A 14,685-nucleotide genomic window follows, 5' to 3' on the forward strand; every position below is an offset into this window, starting at 1 on the left:
TAAAAACAATCAGGACAAGGGATCATATCTTTCAGAAGCTGTTAGTAGAAGATCTGGAGGGACTGTAACAACTTGGTTGTAAATAGTAAAAACAATCAGGACAAGGGATCATATCTTGCAGAAGCTGTTAGTGAAAGATCTGGAGGGACTGTAACAACTTGGTTATAAATAGTAAAAACAATCAGGACAAGGGATATATCTTTCAGAAGTTGTTAGTAGAAGATCTGGAGGGACTGTAACAACTTGGTTATAAATAGTAAAAACAATCAGGACAAGGGATCATATCTTTCAGAAGCTGTTAGTGAAAGATCTGGAGGGACTGTAACAACTTGGTTATAAATAGTAAAAACAATCAGGACAAGGGATATATCTTTCAGAAGTTGTTAGTAGAAGATCTGGAGGGACTGTAACAACTTGGTAAAACAAATAGTAAAAACAATCAGAACAAGGGATCATATCTTTCAGAAGCAGTTAGTGGAAGGCCTAGTTATAAATAGTATAAACATAATAAGAACTAGGGAGCATATCTTTCAGAAACGGTTAGTGGAAGGCGGAGTTATAAATAGTAGAAACATAATCAGGACTAGAAATCATAAAGTCTTCAACCAGTTAAAAGAAAGTAGTTGACCATAATAGTGAACTTAAAAGTCAACAAAATCTTACTAAGTTTGCAAGCGTGGTTTAATGTACATATGTTTTACAAATACAAAAATTTCAAAGCAGTACTATTAACATATCATTCATGAACTAATTACCAAATGTAGTAAAGTCAAATGTTTTACCGCCTACATCTACCCCGAATGAGTCCGGTTTTCATGCAGGCCCACTGAAACCGAAGCCTGGTTCATACAATGTTCCACGCTGCTTCAGTCTGAGGTAAAGAAATAGGTACTACATAACTGCAGTAAAGCCACCATTATAATAGATAATTCACTTTTTACATAAGAAATCAACAACAAAATAATACTGATTAGATCAATATATCACCATAAAAGATTAATGTGAACAGTCCTAGTTAAACATAAATTATAGAGCTGAAGTAAGGCACGAAAGCGTCATTAAGTAGGCTTAATGGTTAATATTTTAGTAAATGGTATCAAGCTTTTTGGTCACGTCCTTCACTTATAGAGGGAACCGAGTTCTTTCGTTCGTCACTAGGGCGTCTGTCATCATTTTCGTATGTGGGGACTTGTGCAGGGGCGTACTCCCTTGGACACTAGAATAAGAAAAAAAAAATAACCAAGTTAAATTTAAAACAGAAGAGTTTAAATTCAAAAGAGTTCTTAGTATTCGGAGAACACTTGTTAACCTTTATAGTTTTAATGCTTCGAATATTATTCGCTGCGGCACAGAGGCTTAGGAAGGGCTCCGAGTTTTTCAAGTATAAACGTTTAAATGATAGCTCAAACCCTTTCGACTGATAAATTATGTCATGTCTAACGCCTCATATATTAATTCATTTTAATCCTGTTTAAAATAGTAAATTTGAGGGTAGGCTGGTAGAGATCTTGATGTGTAATAAAATCGAATCTTGTATACACGCGCCCTCACTTGGTATTGGTGGCACAGATACAAAAAAAGGTTTTGTTTGGTTTTGTTTTGAATTTCGCGCAAAGCTAATCGAGGGCTATCTGTGCTAACCGTCCCTAATTTAGCAGTGTAAGACTAGAGGGAAGGCAGCTAATCATCACTACCCACCGCTAACTCTTGGGCTACTCTTTTACCAACAAATAGTGGGATTGACTGTAACATTATAACGCCTCACGGCTGAAAGGGCAAGCATGTTTGGTGCAACGTGGATTCGAACCCGCGACCCTCAGATTACGAGTTGAACGCCTTAACCACCTGGTCATGCCGCCCCCCAAAAAAAACAACTCCAAGTGTCACAACTATTAAGAATTCCCCTTGTTTTTAATAGATAAGTTTATAAACTAACCTTGAGACGAATTATTAGAAAGTAATTTTGTACGCTAAACCTTTTAAATGTGTCCAGTTTTGTACGGATTCTATTAAATGCTAACGTTTCTGGTTCTGAAGTATAGGGACTTAAAAACTTCAATTTGATAAACTGGTTAGATAATGTAGGGTGATGTTCTTCGTTTTTTGGAGTAAAATTGTTTACCATTAAGATAACTATTTATAGCAACAAAGTTTGTAATATCTTTTTTATCCATCTTTAGCCCACATGTTTTTGTAATATATTCTTTTTATGTAATAGAAACCTACATTTTTGTTCCAGGTACATTCCCTTGATATGGAACTTGTTTGTACACACATGAATTTCACAAGGCATTGTGTTATTTTATTTTCCTTTGTAGTCCACACTTTTAAGTGATATGTTGTACAATTTTATGTGGTATGTTCGTATCTGGTATCCAATTGTTTTACATCGATTCTTGTATATCTAGAATTCACGTGCTATTCACTTAGGTCCTACAGTTTTGTTGTGATATGTTGGAATCACTATCACCTTTAGATGAAGGCAAGCTATCTACAGGGATAAGTTTTGTGCTAATTTCTGCTTATCTGTTCAAACTGGTGTAGAATGTTCTGTTTATCCGATTACAACGCGGTCTCTTTAAGATTTATTTTTATTTTTATAAAACCCATACCAACTGTGATTTTCTTTATCTGGTTTTATACAAGATTCAACTTCACTAAAATACTCGATTTTTAAACAGGAAATAATAAGGAATTTATCTTTGTATTTTATCTAACAAACATAATGGAACAACAATGTAATGATATTATATTGTATTTTTGGTGTATACATTGTTAAACATCATTACTTATACACCCCAGCATTTACACTTTACAACAATGATTGATAACTTCCTAGAGAGAGCCACTAACTACTACAGTTGGATACCAGTTTAGACGAGAAATGCATGTGTTGTCAGCTGAGCATTGACTGTGAGAAATTTGCCAAATAAAGGTTTATTCTCAATAAATATTAGTTCATTACGGGATATATTATCTGCTCCTATGGTTATTTTTACAGCTGAAACATTACACACCACATTTACACCCACGTGTAACATTACAACTTAAAAAAAATGATAGGCATAACATCGATTCCATTGCGTTATTTCTTAACTACATTGTTGTCTCTAAGTGTTTGGTAATACAATATAAGCGTGCAAGATTTGGGAGTGAATTAGAACAGCGTCATAACTTCAGACGAGTTTCCTAGTATTATGAAGATAGTTATTCTTCAGATGGCTCGCCTCTGTCACTTACCGTACCACCCAGATGTGGAGGAAGATCTTTTGGGTCCAGGAACTCAGAGAAGGACGACTTAGTAAGAAATCGAATCCTTTCTTTAGCACCGCTTGGCAGTAGGGTCTTTATGATCTTCCAACAGGCTGTTGAATATTAATTATCAGACTCAGTGTAATGAATCATTATTTTAGTAGAAAACATAACGCGGCGTAATATTTCTATAACTTAAAAACGTATATTTATTTGCAAGACGTTTCGGACAGAACGCCCTTTCTAGGGCGCATTAAAGCCTCAAATACCAGACATGACTCTGTAAACACATTTTAATATTACGTGTGGGCTATTACGTATGGGCTATTTATTTTATGTTACTTCCAACTACAACGTTCTATAAAACTTTATTTCATAAGCAGAAAACACTTGGATGCAAGCTGGTATTGACTGCACGTATTTTATTAAGTGCAGTCTGTTGTTGGTTGTCCTTAGGGTTAATTTATTATCATAAAACACCCGAGAGAAGGGCGGCCATACTTACTTTTGGACCTCTGTTCGCTAAACAGTCTGCACACTTCATATGACCGCCACTGTCTGTTTTTAGCTATACGTGGTTCATTTAAGTATAAAACACTTGAGTGCAAGTTGTTGTTAGCTATATATATGTATACATTATTTATTAAGTAAAAACACCTGAGTGAAAGTAGTTGGTGGTTGTACGTACTTTATTTATTAAATATGATATACTTGAGTGCAAGTCGTTCTTGGTTTTGCGTATTCTGTTTGTCAAGTACAAAACATTTGTGTCTAAGTAGTTGTTGGATGTGCAACTTGATTCGTACATTTGATTCAAGCAGCACAAATTTGTAAGAAGCGCCCTCTGAAATAATTTAATGTGTAGATTAATATCATATCGTTTTTAAGAGAGCAAACTTTTCGTTACTGAAATTTATTTAGAAGGAACACTTAAACGACAAATATAAAGAAAATTACTGGATCGTGCTGTAAAATTATAAGGAACAAAATGAATTATGTTGTACATTATTTGTATTTGGAACGATAAATACATATTTTAAAATAGAACAGAAATTTTCATAGTTTTATCTCACGTGGATAGATTATAGTTTCATTACTCCCAACAAAAGGTTGTTTTACTTGCGACAAGTGTTTCTTCACTTACTTCAAATTAAGACTATTTTTATTCTAAAATGAAATATAAAACACATTAATCGTATTTACAAAGAAAAGGCGCAAATAAAAGGAAAAAAATAACCTACTGTTCATTATCCATGGCATTTCCAACACATAAATGTTGCCTGAAAAATATAAAACAAACAAATAACAAAAAATGTTCGAGCTACGTAAAATTAATTTTAAAATGTTTGATTAGACTTCATAATTAACCATAATTAACTGTTAGCAGTAACTATTGAACTTAGATTGATAAATACCTATAACTATTGTATTACTCAACTCCAAAACTCTACCTTAAAACTGAAGAGGTCGAAGAGCTTTCGAATTTTTTTAACGTTTTTTAAAATTATATTTTTATCAATTTATAGTGATATGTTATTCGATCTAATTTCAAGATAGATTTTTATTATATCCGGTTTCATTTTCTTGTAATTTGTTATACATTTTTTGAAGTTTCAAATTGAATGCTCCGATTATATTCGGATTTAAACGGCTACTGTAGCGGTAATATATTCAAAATGTCGATGAATTAAAATGTAACTTTAAGAACTAATTTTCAAATGTGTTTATGAATGTCTTAAGGTGTAAATTTTCAGAAATTATGTTCGGAGTTAAATGTAAAAGTTTGTTTTTAAATTTCGCGCACAGCTACTCGAGGGCTATCTGCGCTAGCCGTCACTGATTTAGCAGTGTAAGACTAGAGGGAAGGCAGCTGGTCATTACCACCAACCACCAACTCTTGGGATACTCTTTTATCAACGAATAGTAGGATTAACCGTTACATTATAACGCCCCCACGGCTGAAAGGGTGAGCATGTTTTGGTGCGACGGAGATTCGAACCCGCGACCCTCGGATTAGGAGTTGAACGCCTTAATCCACCTGGCCATGCCAGGGCCTACTTCATTCTTCCTTATGAAGCACTTTTTAAAGTTTAGTGAAAACTAACAATATATAAACACACAAATTCAGGTTGGTTCTCATAAATTAGTTACAAATTTGTCAAACCTTGATAACTGGATACTTCAAACGGTATACCTTCCTTATTTAATTGATACGTCTACTTGTGATATACATCGATAATCGGGACACTTTTGGAAGGGCCCCTCCCCCACAGAGGCACCGTAATATATCTGCGAACTTACAACACTAGAAACCGAGTTTCGATACTCTTGGCGGGCAGAGCAAGATAACACTTTGTGTATATTTGTGCTTAACAAGAAACAAACACTTCTAGAAGGTAAGTGATTGATAGCTGATTGAAGTAATTGATTGAAGCATATATCACTGGACAAATCTGAACGAAAAAAAATAGGCTTAATCATTTGTATTTTAGGCATAAACTTACACAGTGGGCTCTGGACACTACGGGTATCGATATCCGGTTTCTTCTAGTATTATGATTCTTAAACATACCGCTCTGTCACTGAGGGGGGGGGGACATGAAGCACTAAACATGTTATGTTCTTTTGCAAACTACTAAACAATAAGATAAAAGGTTTAATGACACTCACCAGCCCCCCAGTGGTTCAGCGGTATGTCTGCGGACTTACAACGCTAAAACCGGGTTTAGATACCCGTTTTGGGCAGAGCACACATGGCCCATTGTGTAGCTTTGTGTTTAATTCAAAACAACAACAACGACACTCACCAATCAATGCAGGATAGTGGGTTGTAAACAGCGAGATTAAGTAAACGGTGAAGTCTACATCCTGTAAAAAAGTAAAAATTACGTCATTTCAGAAAATAAAAGGCACCTGCTGCAATACAGAGGGAGAAAAAACTAAAACTTGTAATATGTAAAAAGCCAAAGTAATACATGCAGAAAAGTAAAGGTGAAATGATCTACTTACCCTAAAGTAAAAATCTAAAGCGTTAAATAAAGTGTAAACAAATCCACGTAATTACCGTAATGAACGGTAAAGGAAACGGTTTAAAAATGTTATGTTAAGAACATGAAAGGCGAAAGAAATGTCACATGTTTACGATATTTGCAAAAAAGTACACAAGGGCTATCTGCGCTAACTGTTTCCGGGTGTGAAATGATATACTAGAGGAAGTCGGTTAGTCAGTAGCATCTGTCACTAATGGTAATGAAAACGTGATAATCGACTGGCGATTTCTTTTCCTCTTGGTGTAACGGGACGCGAACCATGGTTCCACAGATCTTCAGTTCACCAGACAACATTCAACCCGACCAAAAGGAAGTGTGTATTATTTCAATTGATTTATGAAATAGAAAGCCTGTAAAACAGTTTAACTGTTTTCAGTATACCATTTTTAGTTATTTTCATTTCCCATGACAAATGATCGAAAATGACAACAGAAGTCATTACATAACACAGATAATAACATATGTACCATAATTATATACTTACACAGGTTCTTTATCAATATATCTATGCTAAGTTCTCTTATGTTTATGGTCATTTGTAAATTATGACCATTTTTATTATTGGTCGTTTACTGTCACTGGCAGTATTATCAGTTAAGAGGGTATACAGTTATGGTATACCCTCTACCCTATCACCTAAACTTCAGTAAACTGAACTTCATTTGGCAATTACAGTAAAGTGACTAAACACTTTCAAAATGTTCTTCTTGCTTATTGATACAAATGATATGTCTGAAGAACATACAAAGACGCGGAATATATTTATATTGATATTAATAATCTTCAACAATGGGAGAAAGAAATAATAACAATAAATAACACACGGTATTTCACAGTTGATTTTTATATTACTATTCAAGTGTTTCATTTCTAATACTGCTTCGTAAGGCGATTACAACAAATAGAGGAAGGACCAGGTTATGATATAATTAAACAATAAATTAAAAACATTTATAATATAAATAATGATAACAATGTATTAGAAACAACTCAGGATAATCAAAGGAGTCAAAGAAGATAACGTAACACACACCAGTAGAAGTCAGCATTAAACACTTTAATGTTTTAATATTGTGAAGGTGTCAAGGAAGAAGATGTAACACACCAGTAGGTGTCAGTATTAAACACTTTAATGTTTTAATATTGTGAAGGTGTCAAGGAAGAAGATGTAACACACCAGTAGATGTCAGTATTAAACACTTTAATGTTTTAATATTGTGAAGGTGTCAAGGAAGAAGATGTAACACACCAGTAGATGTCAGTATTAAACACTTTAATGTTTTAATATTGTGAAGGTGTCAAGGAAGAAGATGTAACACACCAGTAGATGTCAGTATTAAACACTTTAATGTTTTAATATTGTGAAGGTGTCAAGGAAGATGTAACACACCAGTAGATGTCAGTATTAAACACTTTAATGTTTTAATATTGTGAAGGTGTCAAGGAAAAAGATGTAACAAACCAGTAGGTGTCAGTATTAAACACTTTAATGTTTTAATATTGTGAAGGTGTCAAGGAAGAAGATGTAACACACCAGTAGATGTCAGTATTAAACACTTTAATGTTTTAATATTGTGAAGGTGTCAAGGAAGAAGATGTAACACACCAGTAGGTGTCAGTATTAAACACTTTAATGTTTTAATATTGTGAAGGTGTCAAGGAAGAAGATGTAACACACCAGTAGATGTCAGTATTAAACACTTTAATGTTTTAATATTGTGAAGGTGTCAAGGAAGAAGATGTAACACACCAGTAGGTGTCAGTATTAAACACTTTAATGTTTTAATATTGTGAAGGTGTCAAGGAAGAAGATGTAACACACCAGTAGATGTCAGTATTAAACACTTTAATGTTTTAATATTGTGAAGGTGTCAAGGAAGAAAATGTAACACACCAGTAAATGTCAGTATTAAACACTTTAATGTTTTAATATTGTGAAGGTGTCAAGGAAGAAGACGTAACACACCAGTAGATGTCAGTATTAAACACTTTAATGTTTTAATATTGTGAAGGTGTCAAGGAAGAAGACGTAACACACCAGTAGATGTCAGTATTAAACATTTTAATGCTTAAAAGGTGTCAAGGAAGAAGATGTAACACACCAGTAGATGTCAGTATTAAACACTTTAATGTTTTAATATTGTGAAGGTGTCAAGGAAGAAGATGTAACACACCAGTAGATGTCAGTATTAAAGAGTCTAATATGATTACAGTATTCTCGTATTTTGTTATAAAAGAGACAAGCATAATGGTTATGCGTTGTAACATATTAAAACCTTCAGACTTTTAACTAAAATCATAACTTACCATGTTAGTTAGTGAGGACTCTGAGCAGTCCATAAGAACAGATACAGCCTTGCCTTCCTTTTCAAGTTTCTCTACCCAATAAGCTACAATTTTTCTCCTTTCAGGCATGGTAACTGGGTCTTTTCTATGACAGTTTACTCTCAAAACCACTAAAAGAATAATAGTTCTTTTGTAAACATCAATACGTGACAGTGTTTATTCTGTGATATTATCAGCTTTGTTACACATGTGGGTTGAATTTATTAAATATGAGGAGAATATCTTCCAAATGAAGATGATAAAGTGTATGTTGACCTTCAAGTTTGTGACATAGCTACTAAGCATATCCTTTATTTGTTCGAAACATATAAGCACTACAACGGTTCTATGCACACCATGAACAAAGGTGTTGATATTACATAAAGTACATTTTTAATAATAACGAAGTCATTCTACAAAACCAATGTATTTTCAAGATGGCTGGTATGGGTATTAAAACTTTAATTAAAATAAAGTACAGAAAAACGTTTCGACCTTCTTAGGTCATCTTCAGTTTAACAAAACAACTGTTCTCCACTTTATTTTAATTAAAGTTTTAATACCTATACAGGACAACGTTTAGACTTTCTTAGATCATCTTTAGGTTAAGACACAAAAACTGTCCTCTACTTTATTTTAATTAAAGTTTTAATACCCATATCAGCTATCTTGAGATACATTTTTACTTCAAGTAGGTTTTTCGTATCACAGATAATCGCATACCAGTTGTCTATTCCCCATAATATCACCTATATACGTATAATATAATACTCGGAAAAACAGTTGAAGTACATTGTTTAAGATATACGTTATTCAGAATTTTCGCAATGGATTTACCTTTCAGTAAGTGACTTGCATAATCCTTATAAAATAGAATTGTATGTTGTAGAGTACGTCAAGACGAGCTCTGGGTAAAACGTCTTTTGGTGGTAGACATCAGCACACAACTACTTAAGGCCGACCATTTTAATATTTGCATCTTAATAAAAGCACTACAGTTGTCTATCCATTTATGATTTATTGTAAAAAGATGTCTAGAGAGACATCTAGACACGGTGTAACACCTTATAAAACGTTTCTGGAACAGCTAATTATTATACTTGATTGAAGACTGTATCTGCTCGTGGTGACCATCAGTGGGAAACTCTTTGTGTTGTAAGCTCTACAAATGTTCAGTTGTCTTGTGACATGTAAGCAGTAATTCAACTGAAACAATTTGTTTGTTTGGAATGAAGCACAAAGCTACAGAACGGGCTAGCTGAGTTCTGCCCACCACGGATATCGAAACCCTGTTTTTAGCGGTGTGAGTCTGCAGACATGCTGCTGTGCCACTGGAGGGCAATTGGGACAAACATTACAGTTGTAGTAAGTGCGTATTAACATGGGGTAAATATTTTGGTTGAAGCAAATGGATATTAAATTGGGGTAAAAATTATATTTGTAGCAAGTGAGGATTAATTTTGGTAAATATTATAGTTGAAGCAACTAGGGATCAAATCGAAAGAAATGTTACTGTTTCACTGCTTTGAATAAGCTGAAAAAGGATCAGATTTAGCGAATGATCCGTGTGTGTAAAATAAAGTTACAGACGTCACTCGAATGTTAGTACACAGTTTTGTAAAACATCTCGCGTGGATAAAAATTCATTGTGTCACGTCACGCTTCATTCCTTGAAATAGGGGGTATCATAAAAGTCAAAATGTATTTATCAAGATATGATAAATAACAGTTAAATTACTGTCTGTAAATTACGATTTTTGTGACGAGGTGCAGGAGGGAGGTGATGGGGGGGGGTGTTGGGGTACCTTGAAATATTATAAGTGTAGTGAATGTTAGTACAGTAAGCCTATTATAAAGACGTAGTGTAGGGTCACCTGGCCTTGAGCCAAATTGATAAATTGTATCATCAAAGTAAAAATATATATTCATTTTACAACTTAAATCATTTCTGAATTAATCTGTTCCCATTATATCACCAATATTTTTGACAAATTAAAAGTAATACATTAATTAAATTAATAAATCGACAAATATTCTACAGTTTCTTTTGACTAACAACAATATTAGGTTACCTTATACTTTTGTTGCTAAGCAACATAACGTAAAAGACATTGTTCGAATGTAGTTTTATCAAAACACGCTGAATTTTAAGTGTAGGAGAGGTTGTTAATCTAATTGTTTTACATCAATAATTATTCTATAAATACACCATAGATTCATTTCATAAATTGTCTTAACTTTGATTGGCTCACAAAGAAGTTTATCTACGTTTCGACTATCCTTTTCTGCTTCTTTGTTGGTGGAGTTTGATTTCGCAAAATTTAATTCAGTTATCAATGAAATATCGGGTTAGGGAATAGGATTAGGGTTGTCGGGTGGGAGTGGAAGATCTAACCACCTCGTTGTTTTTTACCGGCTACACGCTAGGTTTGTACATAAAAGTAGGTTTTATTTGTGATCATCCATCATATACAGGTGGCTGGTTATATTCTCTGAAATGGTTTTTTAATAATTTTCGTCTATTGAGCAAGAAATAGCAAAAATATACTTACATAAAGTATTTCCCTCTTTGTCGGTATTGTATGAAAAAACAGCCCCTATTTTCACAATATCAGGGTTTATATCTGTCTCGCTGAGGTCTGTAAGGTAGATCAATTAGTGTGTATTGAAATATACCTATAAAACTAATTTTATATTATACTAAATATAACATACTGGTTTTCCTTCAAATGAAATTCCCTTACTTAAGTCGATTTAAAGTTAATGACATCTCTAATGCTTGGAACTAAATGAATTGAAAACAATGATCAACTTTCCGAACAAATACAAGTATTAAGTTCAACACCAGCTGTCATGCCTCGTTCTGAGACAAACAGGAATTTTAGCTGACAAAGCATTTATTTGAGAAATTAAAATTTGCTAATAATTAAAGGGTTTCGTTCTTAGATACATTGCATCACAAGACACCAAACTAATATAAAATTGTGTCAAAAACAACTTGTTATCCGTGGCACGATTGAATAGTTACAACACCGGTTCAAATTAAAAACAACTTGTTTTCTGTGGAACGATTGAATAGTTACAACACTAGTTCAAATTAAAAACAACTTGTTTTCTGTGGAACGATTGAATAGCTACAACACTAGTTCAATTTAAAAACAACTTGTTATCTGTGGAACGATTGAATAGTTACAACACTAGTTCAAATTAAAAACAACTTGTTATCTGTGGAACGAATGAATAGTTACAACACTAGTTCAAATTAAAAACAACTTGTTATCTGTGGAACGATTGAATAGTTACAACACTAGTTCAAATTAAAAACAACTTGTTATCTGTGGAAAGATTGAATAGTTACAACACTAGTTCAAATTAAAAACAACTTGCTATCTGTGGAAAGATTGAATAGTTACAACACTAGTTCAAATTAAAAACAACTTGTTATCTGTGGCACGATTGAATAGTTACAACAACGGTTCAAATTAAAAACAACTTGTTATCTGTGGAACGATTGAATAGTTACAACACTAGTTCAAATTAAAAACAACTTGTTTTCTGTGGAACGATTGAATAGCTACAACACTAGTTCAATTTAAAAACAACTTGTTATCTGTGGAACGATTGAATAGTTACAACACTAGTTCAAATTAAAAACAACTTGTTATCTGTGGAACGAATGAATAGTTACAACACTAGTTCAAATTAAAAACAACTTGTTATCTGTGGAACGATTGAATAGTTACAACACTAGTTCAAATTAAAAACAACTTGTTATCTGTGGAAAGATTGAATAGTTACAACACTAGTTCAAATTAAAAACAACTTGCTATCTGTGGAAAGATTGAAATGTTACAACACTAGTTCAAATTAAAAACAACTTGTTATCCGAGGCACGATTGAATAGTTACAACAACGGTTCAAATTAAAAACAACTTGTTATCTGTGGAACGATTGAATAGTTACAACACTAGTTCAAATTAAAAACAACTTGTTTTCTGTGGAACGATTGAATAGCTACAACACTAGTTCAATTTAAAAACAACTTGTTATCTGTGGAACGATTGAATAGTTACAACACTAGTTCAAATTAAAAACAACTTGTTATCTGTGGAACGATTGAATATTTACAACACTAGTTCAAATTAAAAACAACTTGTTATCTGTGGAACGATTGAATAGTTACAACACTAGTTCAAATTAAAAACAACATGTTATCTGTGGAAAGATTGAATAGTTACAACACTAGTTCAAATTAAAAACAACTTGCTATCTGTGGAAAGATTGAAAAGTTACAACACTAGTTCAAATTAAAAACAACTTGCTTTCTGTGGAACGATTGAATAGTCACAACACTAGTTCAAATTAAAAAGAACTTGTTATCTGTGGAACGACTGAATAATTACAACACTAGTTCAAATTAAAAAATAATTTGTTACCTGTGGAACGATTGAATAGTTACAACACTAGTTCAAATTAAAAACAACTTGCTATCTGTGGAAAGATTGAAATGTTACAACACAAGTTCAAATTAAAAACAACTTGTTATCCGAGGCACGATTGAATAGTTACAACAACGGTTCAAATTAAAAACAACTTGTTATCTGTGGAACGATTGAATAGTTACAACACTAGTTCAAATTAAAAACAACTTGTTTTCTGTGGAACGATTGAATAGCTACAACACTAGTTCAATTTAAAAACAACTTGTTATCTGTGGAACGATTGAATAGTTACAACACTAGTTCAAATTAAAAACAACTTGTTATCTGTGGAACGATTGAATATTTACAACACTAGTTCAAATTAAAAACAACTTGTTATCTGTGGAACGATTGAATAGTTACAACACTAGTTCAAATTAAAAACAACATGTTATCTGTGGAAAGATTGAATAGTTACAACACTAGTTCAAATTAAAAACAACTTGCTATCTGTGGAAAGATTGAAAAGTTACAACACTAGTTCAAATTAAAAACAACTTGCTTTCTGTGGAACGATTGAATAGTCACAACACTAGTTCAAATTAAAAAGAACTTGTTATCTGTGGAACGACTGAATAATTACAACACTAGTTCAAATTAAAAAATAATTTGTTACCTGTGGAACGATTGAATAGTTACAACACTAGTTCAAATTAAAAACAACTTGTTATCTGTAAAACGATCGAATAGTTACAACACTAGTTCAAATTAAAAACAACTTGTTATCTGTAAAACGATCGAATAGCTACAACACTAGTTCAAACTAAAAACAACTTGTTATCTGTGGAACGACTGAATAATTACAACACTAGTTCAAATTAAAAAATAATTTGTTACCTGTGGAACGATTGAATAGTTACAACACTAGTTCAAATTAAAAAGAAGTTGTTATTTTTGGAACGTTTGAATAGTTACAACACTTGTTCGAATTAAAAACAACTTGTTATCTGTGGAACGATTGAATAGTTACAACACTAGTTCATATTAAAAAAAAAACTTGTTATCTGTGGAACGATTGAATAATTACAACACTAGTTGAAATTAAAAAAAAATAATTTGTTATCTGTGGAACGATTGAATAGTCACAATACTAGTTCAAATTAAAAACAACTTGTTATCTGTGGAACGGCTGAGTAGTTACAACACTAGTTCAAATTAAAAACAGCTTGTTATCTGTGGAAAGACTGAATAGTTACAACACTAGTTTATATTAAAAAACAACTTGTTATCTGTGAAACAACTGAATAATTACAACACTAGTTCATATTAAAAACGATTTCTTATCTGTGGAACTATTGAATAATTACAACACTAGTTCATATTAAAAACGATTTCTTATCTGTGGAAGTATTGAATAATTACAACACTAGTTGAAATTAAAAACAACTTGTTATCTGTGAAACGACTGAGTAGTTACAACACTAGTTCAAATTAAAAACAACTTGTTATCTGTGGAACGACTGAATAATTACAACACTAGTTCAAATTAAAAAGAAGTTGTTATTTTTGGAACGTTTGAATAGTTACAACACTTGTTCGAATTAAAAACAACTTGTTATCTGTGGAACGATTGAATA

The 14,685-nt window shown here is 32.7% G+C and overlaps 1 protein-coding gene across 2 annotated transcripts; it reads right to left on the reverse strand.

Moving 5' to 3' along the window:
• Window positions 1–663: 663 nt before the first annotated feature.
• On the reverse strand, window positions 664–11,333 carry LOC143241815 (motile sperm domain-containing protein 2-like). 2 transcript variants are annotated; one of them, XM_076485083.1, is made up of 6 exons: window positions 11,180–11,333; window positions 8,610–8,758; window positions 6,060–6,120; window positions 4,494–4,532; window positions 3,241–3,365; window positions 664–1,216 (listed from the first exon to the last, which is right to left on the reverse strand). In XM_076485083.1, exons 2-6 carry the CDS (start codon window positions 8,715–8,717, stop codon window positions 1,097–1,099), a joined length of 453 nt encoding a protein of 150 aa, XP_076341198.1. In that variant the 5' UTR covers window positions 8,718–8,758; window positions 11,180–11,333; the 3' UTR covers window positions 664–1,096. The 2 variants fall into 2 exon arrangements, with proteins under 2 accessions (XP_076341198.1, XP_076341199.1); XM_076485084.1 differs by lacking the exon at window positions 11,180–11,333 and adding an exon at window positions 9,465–9,744.
• Between the last annotated feature and the right edge of the window lie 3,352 nt (window positions 11,334–14,685).

This window comes from Tachypleus tridentatus, unplaced genomic scaffold (genome assembly GCF_004210375.1).
Source record: "Tachypleus tridentatus isolate NWPU-2018 unplaced genomic scaffold, ASM421037v1 Hic_cluster_1, whole genome shotgun sequence".
NCBI lineage: Eukaryota > Metazoa > Arthropoda > Merostomata > Xiphosura > Limulidae > Tachypleus > Tachypleus tridentatus.